This window comes from Takifugu flavidus, chromosome 2, assembly GCF_003711565.1.
Source record: "Takifugu flavidus isolate HTHZ2018 chromosome 2, ASM371156v2, whole genome shotgun sequence".
In the NCBI taxonomy this organism is placed as follows: domain Eukaryota; kingdom Metazoa; phylum Chordata; class Actinopteri; order Tetraodontiformes; family Tetraodontidae; genus Takifugu; species Takifugu flavidus.
The window spans coordinates 2,758,212-2,772,953 of NC_079521.1; the positions used below are offsets into that span (position 1 = coordinate 2,758,212).

The following is a 14,742-nucleotide window of genomic DNA, read 5'->3' on the forward strand; positions in this document are numbered from 1 at the left end:
GCAGAAGCCTTTTTTTTTTTCTTTAAATCTTGAGCTTATCTCAACACATTTCTTTCATTTCTTTAAGCTGTTTCATTTGCCCCATTATTTGGAAACATAGCTTCAAGGTGTTGCCCTCCTTAGCCTGAGATTGAAGTTTTGGAGGGTCATAACATTTTCTGTGAGACAAATTGCCTCGCAGGATGTAATGTCTCCAATTGTGGTTCCATTTTGCTTCTCCCAGTCGGTCCCTCTTCAGCTGTCCCTGCCCGTCTTGATTTCTCTTGATCTAATCACTTTCTGCTCTCTATGGCTCACTTTATTGTGAAGACATTTTGGTGTCTTTGTCATTACAGTTTCTAGAGGAAGACTCGAATGCACTGAAATGAAATACTGACAGAAATGGTTGAAAACCTTGAGGTATTTCTTATTTAGTCAGTGCTTTGGTTATAACTTAGAGGGCTCAGCAACCTGGGTATTGTTTAGTCAGAATTATTGTGGACTGCAGACAGATGAGTCCATCACCTGCATGCTGAATGTGGCTGTCCTTGATTGAATAGCTACCCACATTCCAGAGATGAGGGTGGGTATGTGTGACACAGCTTATTGCTTCTATTCAGCCTTGATTGTGTCTTCAGAGACGTTAACTCTGCCATGGGTCCTGACACATCCCCGCAGCAGATGATGATTTTGCATTGGTTTGATTCCGTAAGTCCAGGGCACTCCATTCCCTGTGGATCTGTCTAAAATCCTATTTACTGGTAACTCCTGAAGAATCCCCTCTAAAACGGTTCTGTCAGAATTGCCTGAAGAATTCAAGGTTATTGGTGTTTTTTCCCTTACATTGCACTGATTACTTTGGGTTTGTTGATAGCATTAGTTTTCATCAGACTTCCTTGGTCCTTTTTTACCCCAATTGCAACCAAAAGCTAACAATATTCCATTAAAAATCAGCTTTTAAATTTTAGGTTTTAATGGCTCTTTCTCATTGAGCCGCTCCAGAAGTGACAGTTTAATAGTATTTATCTCGTCCGACATTGTGTGTGTCCCCTGCTAATGATACTGTGCTATATTTATGTGTCTGTCCACCTCCACACTTTTTCTTCTTTTCTCTTATTCTCTCTCTGTTTTTGTGCAAATGGCCAAATAAGCCCATCGAAAGCTCTTTGCTCTGCAGAAAATCCTTGAGTGAATGACCACAGAGAGGCCAAATTAAGGAGAGGAGAGAGGAGGAGAAGAATAATTGAAAGGCTGTAGTGGATCATTCTATAGTTGATATGACGCAAGATGGAATAGAGGGGAGATCATAAGGATATGCCGAACTGGATGATGTAAAGAAAATGGGAATGAACAGAATGATGGAGGGTTGGGAGAGTGAAGAACAGCCATGATCTGGAGTTTGAATAACTTTAATCACACATCGCGCTGGCAACTGTGACTTTAATTCTCTCTCTCCCCACTTGATTAGCTATTGTTTGCTCCTTCTGCCACTATTTACACTGATTTACATTACGCAATCTGTACACAGTCAAAATCAGCCGATCTTGACGGCAAACGGGCGCTATTTATAATGACCTCAGGGATTCTGCCTCTTCCTGACTGTTGATACAGAGACATTTCCACATGCCCTGCTTGTGTGTGTAACTAAGTGTTTTTCACCTCACACTGGACTTAATGGATGCACAGCATATGCCAGACAAAACCGGCCCATCTGCCTTATCACTGAGGTAATTGCATTTTTCAAAGTGACAGCAGCGGATGCATAATTCATTATTAGATAAAGCGCATCGAAGTCCCGCAGCCAAGTGTGTCAGTGGGCTGCTCTGCAGGTAGCATAAAAAGGTTGAGGTGGTTGCTCTGAGACCAGCGGGACACGAGGATATGGATATTTTGAAGGCAGCAAGATGAGGGTGTGTTTGGAATTGATATTGAAATTAGCGCGTGCCTGCAGGTTATTCAGCAAGTTAATAGAACAACCTTCGACTTGTTCTTCTTCTCCCTGCACCAGTGTTCTCTCTCTTCTTGTGATGTGTTAGACCCTCCCTCCCTTCCCCACCATCACCACCTTTTTCCTCTCACTGGTGATTTTGTGTCTCTTCTTGTTGTTGTTGTCTCAGACTGGTGTGTAGCTGTTAAACGCTGGCATCCTGACATCAGCATCAGACCAGCAGCCTCACATTTTTCTCCATTAGCATGGGAGATATTACCTCACCATTTGTTTTATAACTAACCAAAAATGCAGCCAGAGGAACATCATAAAATCAGTTCAGCCGTCATTTTCCAGTATCACTGGCATTCACAAATATTCCAGTTGATATGCAAATGTTCCAGTCTCCTGGGTTTAAGTTTCTAACTTCAGAAAGTAATTTGCACATTTGAATATGCAATGTGATGCAGATTACAGAAAGTACATCTGAAATAAATGTCCTTCATAAAAGGTAGAGGAGGCAAATCTTTTCTCTTTTTTCTAATTTACACCGCCTGCTGCACAGTAATAGCTTTATCATTAAGGACACACCCACTACCATGTACATTGCACATTAGTTAGCATTTTATTTTTCAAATTAGTGTTGGTTTCTCCTTAAGTCTGAAAGTCTGGGAATTTCTATTTAAATGCACCATGCATTTCTGTTCTAAAATTGAATGTTTGAACATCAAATGATGTGTGTTCACGCTCTCACACTCCCAGTCTGTTTGTACCTTTACCACACCCCCCCCACAGCGTTATTAACAGGAACATACAGCAACTCTGCGGCTCACAGTCGTTCTTGTTATTCCTTCATGCTGATCCATTGCTTAGATTTTTTTATTAATAATAAATCATTGCTAACATTTGAATTCCATATGCATATATGAGATTCATAGATGTGCTTTATATATAACACTCCAAAATATTTCTGTCGTAATGTAAAGTTTTTGTCTATTTACTGTGGCGACAGTGATAACAGATGGTCACAAGGTTGGCAGCATCCCATCATGCACATACAGTGTTACCAAGGCATGTATTCTCCAGTGTGACACATCATTGGAAACGCTTTTATTTTGTCTTCCTTGCATCTATCTCATTGGTCATTTACGGTCTCTCCACCTGCCAAATCTCCAGCCAGTTTGGCACAAACCACTTCTCCCTGTGTGAAACTCAGGCAATCTCCATCACACCATGCTTCTTTAGTGGGAGGGAAGGAGGACAGAAACAGGCATTAATGCGGAGGAGGGGAAGTGTGACTGATGGAGAAGTGAGCAGGAAGGGAGGGGCTGAGGGTGAGATAGGAGGTGAGAGAAGAAGATAAAAGAGAAGGAGACGAAGAGGAAGATGAAAGCTTTTCATGGAGGAAAGGACAGGTAGCATAAGTGTGTATTTGGGCATACACACACAAAGTGCACAGTGTAATGTTTTCTGATTGTGTAACATTTGACATTAAGGCAACAAAATTGCTTATTAGGCTAAAACGGGCCATTTATGTCACAGACTGTAGAATTTACAGACTTGTAAATTGAAAGACTTAATTATTGCTTTGGCATAAGTATTCAGATCCTTTGACCTTTCTCTTAATCATCTTTGAGACATCTTTAATTGGAGTCCATTTGTGGTTAATTCAGTTGATTGGATGTGATTTGGAAACACACAGCTGCCTGCACGAGGTCCCCCAGCCAATGATGCATATCAGAGTACAAACCAAACCCTGAGAGCAACAAAGCTGATCCAGACTTCAGAGACTGCACAGCTCTGGATAAGCCTGCATTTATTTCAATTCAGAAAGATAATTATTGTTTTATTTTCATGGCCTGCATGGCAGACAGCCATCTGTTTGGCCACAATGTGAAGATTTTCTCTGCCATTTCACAAAACCTCACTTTTTTTGATTTCATCTCACTTTTTTTAAGAATTAAAATCTTATCTTTTATCCCTGTTGATGGCTCTTCGTGGTGAAGCGGCACTTGGAATATATCTTGTGTCTTAACGATGCATTTGCCTAGATTTATAAGCGTTTTCTTTTGACTACATGGTAATCTCATTAAATATTTGTTCTTAGAATATTCTTGTTTGCATTATGTACCAATGGATACTTGATGCCAAAGCCCAGACAGCTGGCAGAACATCCCAGTCAAGCTCTGAGGCCCATGATCTTGTGAGAGAGTCTGCTGATAAAAAGATTCTCAATTTAAGACTTTCCCAACATCATATATTGAACTTTAATATTCTGGTATCTTGCATGTTTGCAGGTTTCTGAGCAGCCTGTTTCTATGAAAGCCTTGATTAGTCCTGTGGGCTACATCCCATCATCTAGGACAATAACTACAAACATGTTTTGGACTGTATCAGAGAGATCACTGTGGATCATCTGTTCCTGATGTCATCCTCCCATTGTTGTTGGAAAAGCAAGAAAGGGCTGCTGCATATTTTTTACTGATGATTTGTCTGCAGTTATTTTGCTATTTTAGATTGTCCAACTCGTGATAGATAGGATATCAATTTAGTGTGAGGGTGAAGTTTGTCACCCGCGCTGTTCTTATGTTAAGACTCAGACAAACCACGCAAACAACTGGAGTCCTTGCAAGTGAGAGCTGAGCAGCAGTTCAGGCTTCCTCTGTCAACTCTGCTCGTCTGCTGCTCGCTCGCCTCTTTATTTTGGTGCACACAAGATTATTTGGTGCACCTCACGGTTCCTTGTCTTCTATCTACTTCTCCCATCTTTACAACTTCCTTTATCCTTACAACTCCTCTTATCTTTCAGGAACAGGTTACATCCGAGTGCTGGTTTCGGTTGTAAGCAACACTTTTGCAAAACATTCACATGTTCCTCTTTCTTAACAGCATTCCTCAGACACTTCAGATCTACTTGTCAAACATTCACATGTTCCTCTCTTCCAACAACATTCCTTAAACACTCTAAATCTACTCATCATAGCATTTAAACGATAATTGTAACAATAACAACAACAATAATTCTTCTCACATTAGCCAGCCGTCTTCCAAATTGATTTTCACATTTTCCTGTTGATGAAATGTCTGACAGCACTTAAATGCAGCATTTAATTTAGTAACGTCATCTGTTTTATGTTACATTGTTCTGCAGTGATATTTATGTTGTATTTTCTCCCTGTTAAGCTGACTAGTCTATGGGATGGAGTGCATATAATGTCTTAACAATAATGGTTATGCACCACTTAGATACATCGTATTGAAACACATTTTGCCACAGGCATAAATTAAAATATCTGAGAACACTGTTGTCATAATAATTATATTTTTATTGAATGACTCGCGACTGAACTAAATTCTATTTCTTATAAAATGTCTGGCTGGAAAGCAAAACACACAATAGTAACCTTTGATATTTAAATAGCTACAGTAGGATTTTATCTCTGGGTTTCCTTGTCACATTCTTCTGTTACTGATTTTACTTTTGAGATTTCCCAGCTTAGCTCCAAATCAGATTCCCATTTTCTTCCCCTTTGTGGTTCTTGCTCTGTTGCCCCTGATGGCAGCGTTTAGTTTCTCCTCCTCCCCTGATTTGCAGTCATTCATCATCAGTGTCATTCAGCGCTCTCCTTCCACATGCTGCAACATCTGTTTGGAAGTGTTGCACATGTCCTGTTAAAGGGATTCAACCAAATGAAAAGACTGGGAGCAGTTTCACCTCTTTACTTCTGTTGTCAGTTCATCATGTGTGTGCCAACAACAGAGTGTCCACTGTCATTTTCAATCTCATCAGCTGTGCACAGTTTTCAGTCTCTTTCGACACGTATATGGTTTATATTGAAGCATAGACGGGTTTTAACAAAATTCACACACTGCTGCAGCCCAGACCACAGTGGATTATATTATATTTATTATTATTGTTGTTATGCTTGCTTCTTTTCCTCCTTGCTTGTTTCTAGGACTGTTTCATGTCAGTCCTTGTTGGGTTCCTTTGTTCCTGCCTCAAGAGTTTGGACGCCGTTTTATTTAGGGACCAGACGGCCTTCTACCTTAGTTTGTCTTCAGCCCTACACGTGGCGATGACTCTAATCATTAATAGATTAGAGATTGTAAATATGAATGTATATGCAGCTGTTTCCTGGTTCAGCTGATCAGCTCAAAACAAAGAAGAGCGATCATTTTTTTTGTGCAGCGCTAAAAGTGATCCAGAAATCAGCGGCAGTTTGATGGAGTCAAGCCAATAAAGTGGCACACTTTAAAAAAAAGAGACCGCGCGCCCCGCTGCTTTACTTCCAGCGTTCCGTCTAATCCTCTGTGTCTTCGGTGTTACTCTGGCAGATGGCGATGGCGTCCAGGAGCACCTCCTCCCTGTGTGCGAAGATGATGCCTGTCAACGCAGTGCCATCTATCTTTCCAAGTCAGGCTCAGCAGAGGTACTTGATGTGTGCATTATGAATTTGGTGACATGTTACGTCTTGTTTTCCGTGTGTCTCCTCTTCTTTTACTCTCCTTTCAAATGTGACACCAACAAGCTGTTATTTACCATTATCTTTTTCCGATTTCTGTCTCCACATCTCAGCACAATGTTATTACATGGCCAGTTAGCGCATAAATCAGATTTCCAAGCATATATAGTTAATTATATGCCAGGATGGTTTTATGAATAAACAGTCTAATAAGTGGACTCGTGAAGCATCCAGTAAAATCAATATCACCACTTATATCTTCTCATAAACCTGTCAGAGAGGCTGAGAAATCTGACAGGCTGTTGTGTAACTTTCTTTTTTTATCAGTCATTCTCAGAAATCCTTTCTCAGCAAGGGGAAGTGCTTATGTAGAGTGCATGTGAGATTTAATTTTGTTTCAGCATATTAGATTAGCGGTATAAGAACATTTGGTTAAGCTGAGAGAAAATGGCTCTGGGGAGGTGTTCAGAGATTTTATTATAGGGATTTATAACTAATTGTGTTACAGTAACCGACTTTGACTCAGTAGTTGACATCGACACGGTCACAATGAAACAGAAATTAATTCCGATCTGTCTAAAACTGCATCTTATAAACATGTTGATCTGGAAAACTTTAATCGGAACAAACTCATTAGGAAATAAATGTCTGTCCAATCAAGATCCAGGTAAATTATTAATTAATTCAGAGGGGTGGTAAAGGAAACACAAAATTTACTGTTGAGGGTCCAGTTATGTGAGACCCCCCCCCTCCCCCCCCCCCTCAGAGGAGAAGCCTAAACTGCTGTGTCAGCAGCGTAATTAAAGAGAAAACCCAGAAACAAATGTTACATTCGCAGCAAACAATGTACGTCCATTTCAATCAGAGGATGAATGACGACAGAAGATGAATTTATTCTAAATGATGCACACAAATGCAGCTTTTAATCAGATGACTTTACGTTATTCAAACAGTGAAGTTGACATTTCTGTTCAGAATATTATCAGACTGTTGAAACAAATGCAGCTGTAAAGGTGGCGTTCATTGTTTCATCGATTTTTCATGTAACCACTGCTCAGTGCTTCCAGTTTTGTTCTTCAGTCAGGCATTTTATAGCACATTTCCACTGGTCTGCATACACCTTCAGGTTTACATGGTTGTCATTGGCCCTGCTGTGAAGAATTTTGTGATCTTTGAGTGAGTAAATCACATAATCAGAATGTTTCTGTCCCACAATAAGGGAAAAGTGTCCTACACGTCTGGACTACTCTAACGCCTTCTTCATAGGACTTGTTGTCACATGATCCTATGTACAAAATGCAGCCTTCTCCTCATCCTCACACTGCTGAAGTCATGTGAGGTTTGTGGCACATCGAGCAGCAGTGGTTGGTTGAAATAAAGAGAGATTTTGCACGGCTCACTCTGCACCTGAGCCTGTAGTGGCCATTTATCAGCCCCACAGCATTCAGTGACGGTATACTCACGGAAAAGACTGTATGTAAACAGACGTGACATAAAGACGTACCCCAGCACCACCTACACACCATCACGCCGTCATTTCTCAGTCTCTTTCTACCTTCTAGCAAGAAGCACCACTCTGGTTCCTTCTATCCTCTCCTGTCAGAGATCTCAATTGCACTTTATTTGTTGTCCAAAATAGAAATGTTACAAGCTTATTTCCATGGCCGCCCCCACACACGCACACACAAGGAATGCACATGCACACATGCACAACACCAGATCCACATTCCCCTTGGACACGCGTTCTGTTGTTCGCCTGACTGTGACAAACTCGTATATTGGGTAAACAGAGGACTGTTGAATCATTGGGTTAGGAAGCAGGGAAATGTGTACCACTCCACACACACACACTCCGCGTTGTGTTCATCACTGTCAGAACAAGTGAAATGTGGGCTCGATTAGAACCTACATGCTTTCTAAGCTTTTATGTGCTCACTCATTGGTGATGATGTGCTGTGTTTGTGTGTTACTAGCTGCATTGCTGTGTTGATCTCGTGAAATAAGCCCCAGCAAAGCAACAGCCATAAAGATCATATGTGTGTGCGCTTTAATCTGTGTAACTGACTGACTGGGCGTGTGCATGTGTGTGTGTCCTGCAGGTAGACACAGCGGTTGCTAAGTTCTCTAGAGAACAGCTCTACACAAACACATCATGTCGCTCTACCCAGGAAGAGTATTTCTGTATTTTTTTTTTAGATGTTCAGGATAGTTCTTTTTTTTTATGTCCTACCAAATATTTCATGTCTGAAATAAACCGTCGTTGTCACGGCTGTGGAGTTCTGCCTGTCTTTCTGGTTACTGCATTCTCCCCAAAACCAGTCAGATCATTTATTGGCAATTATTTCAATTTTCAATATAATAACTCTTACATGAAGGATGATTGAGTATTGGTATTGTGGAATCTGGGATATTTTGTATTTATGGAGTAATTTCCAGATCATTCAGTAAAGTCTGGTGTGTATGTAATGATAATACCCATGTAATTAATGATGTATATTGATTTAAACCTAACTTTTAAAGCCTGACTGTCTGAAATTGCAACTCACTTTGGAGTGACTCCACAAATGTCACTTTCTCGGTGTAGTTTAGCTCTAATTGCATTTATGGATGCAGGACATCAGTCACGTGGGTTTGTGTTGGCGTTGTTTTGCTTCGGTCAAGGACGTGTTTCATTTATTTTGGTAGAGCTGTACCCACTCATGAAGATGCAATTAGCTTCTGTGCACACAGAGTTTGGCTTTTAGAGGTCTGCTTTTTATGTGGTTACAGATTTATAACATTCATCAACAGCCATAATTCTGGTACATATGACTAACATATGACTCCCAAATACAGTAGACAGTATTTTCTTTAATGTTCATAGATGGTGGCTATAGGAGATGACTACGGTACTTACCGCCCCAGTTGTTCAATAGTCTGGTCAAGAGGAGCCTCAGGTCGCAGCACAGAAACATCAGAAGCAGAGATGGTACTTACTAAAAATACACAAAAATGTAATGACGAAATCATAATTCACTCAACCATAATACTTGGGCTGGTCGTGGTATGCTAGGATCATATAAAGCATAGCTATGTTTATCGTCACTGTTCTGTTAAAACCGCAGCAAAGAGATCTACCCTGCCTTTTAAACATGAAAGCAATATAAAGGAAGATCCAAGAGGAGGAAGCAGGAGCTGCTAGAGGGATAGAACAATTCCTTCAGCTGTTAAATTGTCAATCTCTTTCAATTATGTAATTATGTTTGATGAGCAGTGGTTTTCCAAATCTATTTGAGATGTCTGGGGTGTTGCCGTACCGCTATTAAATGCATTATCTCAATGTAGGGCTGTCGGCGATAACTTGCTAATCATGATTAAATTTCATGTTCGGTATATCTGAATCACGTTAATTGTGCAGTGCAACTTTTGTCCCCAGTATTTGCAGTGTGAATCAGGGCAGATAGGGATATTAACGAAGTTAACACCCGAGTTTGTTGCAGCAGACAGGTGGCAACAGCCTGCAAAAGAACAGAAATGTGTCGGAAGAAATGTGTTGCTGTTGTTTGAGCGAAACATCCCGGGGAAGGAAATGAATCTGGGAGAAGCGGAAATGTGCTACGCACACACAACAGAGCGAGATGAGATGCCCTAGGGTGTGCATGGAAGTCCCACTGAGAAGAAACTACACTGTCTATACTTTGTCTCCAAACATCAATTCAGTCTTTCCTACTGTTTCAGCAAAAGCTCCAGGCCTTTACTGCACCATATTGGAGAGACCACGGGGGGGCAAACGGCTGACTGTCTGTTTCCTTCTCTGCACTCCCCCTGATCACACTCATTGTGTTTCAGGCTCGTTGGACCTCCTTCTTTTGTGGCATATTCTGAGCCACCCGAACATTAATGCTGGCAGTCGTGCAGTTCAGTGTTGCTTTCAATGATAAATAAATTATTTTGTTAACACCCCTTTTGTTTCATCCCGATAACGAGACGGTGACCAGCTAATTTGGCTCTTTAATGAGGTGTGTGAGATTGGATTTTCTGCTTTTTACCTGAAAGGCTGCTAAGTCCTATACCTGTTTGGCCACGCCCACCACTTGACTCGACACGCTGATATTTTTAAAAGATAAATTGCAAGATCTGTTGTCATATACATACAATCATAAATGCAATCCTTCCCCAATATCACATACATACAATGTTACTCGACAATCGACTCGTGATACATTTCATCCTAAGCTATAGTAAGTTTTCCACATAAACCTGGTGCAAATTACTTCAGGCTAAAGTTAGCTTGGTAAGTAAACGTCACTTGACTATGTGTGTGTTACTGAATTCATGGAGCGTGCAGGTATTTTTTGCCATGCACTGGGGATAACCCATGTTTTGCGTGAATGACTTAAACATGGAGGAAAATGTAAAGTTTTCAGACTGGTTACCAAATACGTGTTCCTCAACCATTGGTCATATATTGGGCAAGGGTTTGTCCATTGCCCTTAAGAAAATGTTCAGAAATAGAGCCACAATTGCCAAAGTAAGAATGTTTTTTTTTGGGAGTTTTAAGCATCGATTCCACCACTTAAAAGCATAAGTGGAAAGTGGAAAGCATAATTGTATTTGAGTATTTGGTCTTGGGTGAAACCTCGTATGCCTAAAACCACTACTTTATTATTAGTGAAAATAGCCAATCTATAGGCTCACAATGTGTTGCCAAGAGTGGAACTTGTAAATCGACTCAGGTGTGACCCTCTTGTCTGATGAAGTAGTGCATCAATTCATGAAAGCTCAGGTTGAAATATGGAGGTCAAAGGTTTCTGCCAAACAGCAGTCTCCAATGCTGTTACTATGTTGTTTTTTTTTACTATAACTGATTAAAACTAAAACCTTTTTGAGTTTTTGTTGACTAGAACTGACTAAAACTGTCACAACAAAACAACTAAATTGGGACTAAAACTAGCATTTTAGTCCAAAGGAGTGAGACTAAAATGGCTGCCAAAAACAACACTGGTGCCGTTGTTCTTCTATTGTTTACCAGTCCTTACAATTAGTACCTTACAATTAGTCAGGTCAATTTTGATTTCTAAAGTGCTTTTAGAATCCACTCTGTTGACTAAACAGCAGTTATTTTGTAGCGAGTTAGGGTAGACTCAGGTTTGTTAGACTGAATTAGAGTAAAATGATTCAGTCTGTCTCTTTAAGGAGGTGAAACATTTAAACTGACTGACAACCAAGTTTGGCTACCAGATGTTTCCTCCTTGTTTACAGACAGACTAAGATAATAAAAAGACCAGAGCTAATTGGTTGGACCGTTGACACGGGGCAGCTGTTTACCTGAAACCACAGTATCAATCTAAAGTCCTCAGAGATGCTACAAAAACTACATCAATATATGAAAGAGCACAAACGCTGGGACTGGCCAAGTCAACATTTGGTGCATGTTAAAGTAAGATTGCACTGGCGAGCTGAACACCAGGACATGGACGAACGGGTCTCGGTCTGTGTGGGAGTCATTCTATCAGGATTAAATCATGTTCTTGAGGAAAGAGGGACAGATGAGAGAGAGGGGAAGTTTGGCATGGATTTTTTTTACTGCAATATATGCAACAGGCTTGCGTATATTGCTAATTTCCGTGCATTTTACTGAATATTTTTAATCAATCCTAAATTATTATTATGGCCTTTATGGAAGCTGGTAAGGAAAAGTAACCATATCTCTCCTTCACCAATACAGTGAAAAAAGTACCCCTATGCACCCTTAATGGTGAATCTTAGTGATACTGATAATATCTATAATGAATGCAAATGAGAGGCAATTTATGCTTGTTTAATACATAATGTCATGATGAATGTCTGCAACACACAGCGGTAGTAAGACCGTAAGAGGATTATGCTAAGTTTTCTGTCTTTTTTGTTGAAGGTGTATATAATGATGTTGTGAATTCAAATGAGGGTTGTGTTTTGTGAGAAGCCTGGATTTTTGAACGTGGACAGTGAGTGGACGCAGATGCAGCGAGGGCTACAAGACCGTTGGACCGTTGACACGGTGCACCTCATATTCATTCATGAACATTTCGACATTTCTTTGATTTTGACACACGGACACATGAAAGAGGAACACACACGTACCCGAGCCAGCTGCCTGCTGTTGTTGACCAGACAGTCCGAGGGCAGCCAGAGTGGGTTTGACGGCCTCTTCCAAGTCAGCTGGTTGGTCAGTGGTCCAAACGATGACACTGGCAGCAGGTAGCAGCGTCTCCGCTGGGCTGAGCTGACACGGGGACATATGGCCTCGCTCCATCTCTGGCTCTGACCGACCGTCAGGGAGGAACCCTGTCCTCACTGCACTGCCAATATTTCAGGCACGGTTTATGTCTTGGACCTTTACAAATGTGTTGTTTCCGGCTCACTGAGGCCCGTTTACCGTTGTTTGTCTTGGAGGTAACGTGACGCCGTGATCACCAACAACATAATTAGTCTAAAAAGTAAAAAAACATTTAACAAAAGTCCTGAGGTTTGAAACTGAGTGGTAGTGGAAATAGATTTTATTCATTCACCAGAGCAGGATTGAAAGAATCTACGGCCGACGTCAACATTGCTGCCTTTTACTTCCTTGTTTTTCCTGCCGCAACCCAAGATCTACCTTCGACCTCTGTTTGAGCACAACATTACTGTCACTCCTTTTTCCACGGGGGTCATGAAAGCCATTGCTTCATTACACCCTGTTTTGTTTTTCTTGCTTTTTTATATAATTGCTGTGGACACTCCTTGTCTGGCCACATCGAAGCCGCTCCTGACATAAACCCCATTGCTGCATCTCCACTACCGGCCGCCCACATTTTAATTTCTTGGCCTAATGAAGCGTGAGCTCTCTCCTCTCTGCCAAGTAGAATCAATGGGACTCTGCAATTAACTTTAATCATCAGCAAAGCCACAAGGGTGACTTTGCTCATCTCTCTGTCTGTTTTTGTGCCGGTTTTTATGTTTATATTTACATGCTTACATGCTTCAAGTGCATGTTTGAATGCAAAGTATATTGCAGGGTTGGCTTTTTTAATGTAAAGCTATTTCTAATGATCCTTCCCTTCATTTCCCTCCCTTAAAGGTGTCATATTACCTCACAGGGGCAAACCCCATCATTCATTATTTAGGTCCTTTGGGTCTCAGGTGTGAACACACCCACAAACACACTCAGTTTGGTGTAATAAATTATGCCAGGGAATAAGTATTCATTCCTTTGACTGCAAAATCGTGAGGCTACACATTAATATTACAAATAAGCACGTTTGACTGTACAATCTTTATTTTTAGAGTTAAATTGTAAAAACCACTTCAGCAAAGGCGAAGCAACTGCTTCCTTTTTTAGGTCCTGCCCTTAATTTCCATTCATTCTGGCTTGTCTAATAAAGAGGAGATTAGAAATATCACAGCTGGGGTTCCTATGATATCGCCCACATTAATCACATATTACAGCTGAACAATAGACTCATGAGGGGGAAAATACCTCATCATGGCATGTTGAAAATGCAAATTGCACTGATCTTATGACTTCCACTTCAGCTGTTAGGGATTGTGATGTTACCTGCTAATTTAGCACAATTACTCTCTTGTTTCATCGGCTTCTGCTCTGCCATATGTTCTCACAAGACCCTCATCACATATCAGTGTCTTTGGGTAATGTTGGAGGGCTGAAATCAGGCTATTTGTCAGGGAACAATATGTCCAAATTACAGCAGCAAAGCTGTGTTGATACATCTTTTAAGTTTATTAGAACAGTATTTAATTAAATGTGATGATAATGATGATGGTGAGCTTAATCTTTTTTCTTGATTGAACTTCACTCTGCTGTGACTGATTAAGTGCACCTAAACATACATGTTGAATTGTCATGCTCTCATTTCCATGCATATTCCTCTGGAGAATATTTTTACTTTTTCATCATCTCCAAGCAATAAAAAGAGTACGTGAAAAGCCATCTCAGGGTTTATCCGTCAACATTTATCTGGCCTTAAAAAGGTTAACGCCGAATCTGTTGAGCTCAATTTTTGTGTCAGCGTGCTGAAGAAAGGATTAGATTCTCTCGGTATTCTCTGGGTAATTCCTCACACCTCTTCCAATCAGCAGTCATCAAGAAACAACAGAGCGTCCGCTGATTGCCATTCTAACAGCAGCTTCGTGCTCTCCTGATAAGGCCTGACGTCCTCTGAGAGAAAGCGAGCATAAGCGATATTTTCAATTTCTTTGTCTTTTTTATGGTTTTATATGATGATGTGAACTTTTTTCCAGTTCTTAACAATATCATCACCAGGTCCAGTTCTCACTATACCATTGCCCAATACCATTGAAGCTGTTTTCTCCTTTTTCCCACTCCCCTGTTGTCCCTCATTACTTTTAGAGTGA

General features: G+C 40.7%; 1 protein-coding gene across 1 annotated transcript in view; it reads left to right on the forward strand.

Moving 5' to 3' along the window:
* The window catches only part of itfg1 (integrin alpha FG-GAP repeat containing 1), a 95,606-nt gene that overhangs the window by 23,956 nt on the left and 56,908 nt on the right, over window positions 1–14,742 (forward strand). The window contains exon 9 of the mRNA XM_057017476.1: window positions 6,242–6,336. Within this exon, the coding sequence (XP_056873456.1) occupies window positions 6,242–6,336 (95 nt within the window). The remainder of the gene's footprint in view (window positions 1–6,241; window positions 6,337–14,742) is intronic.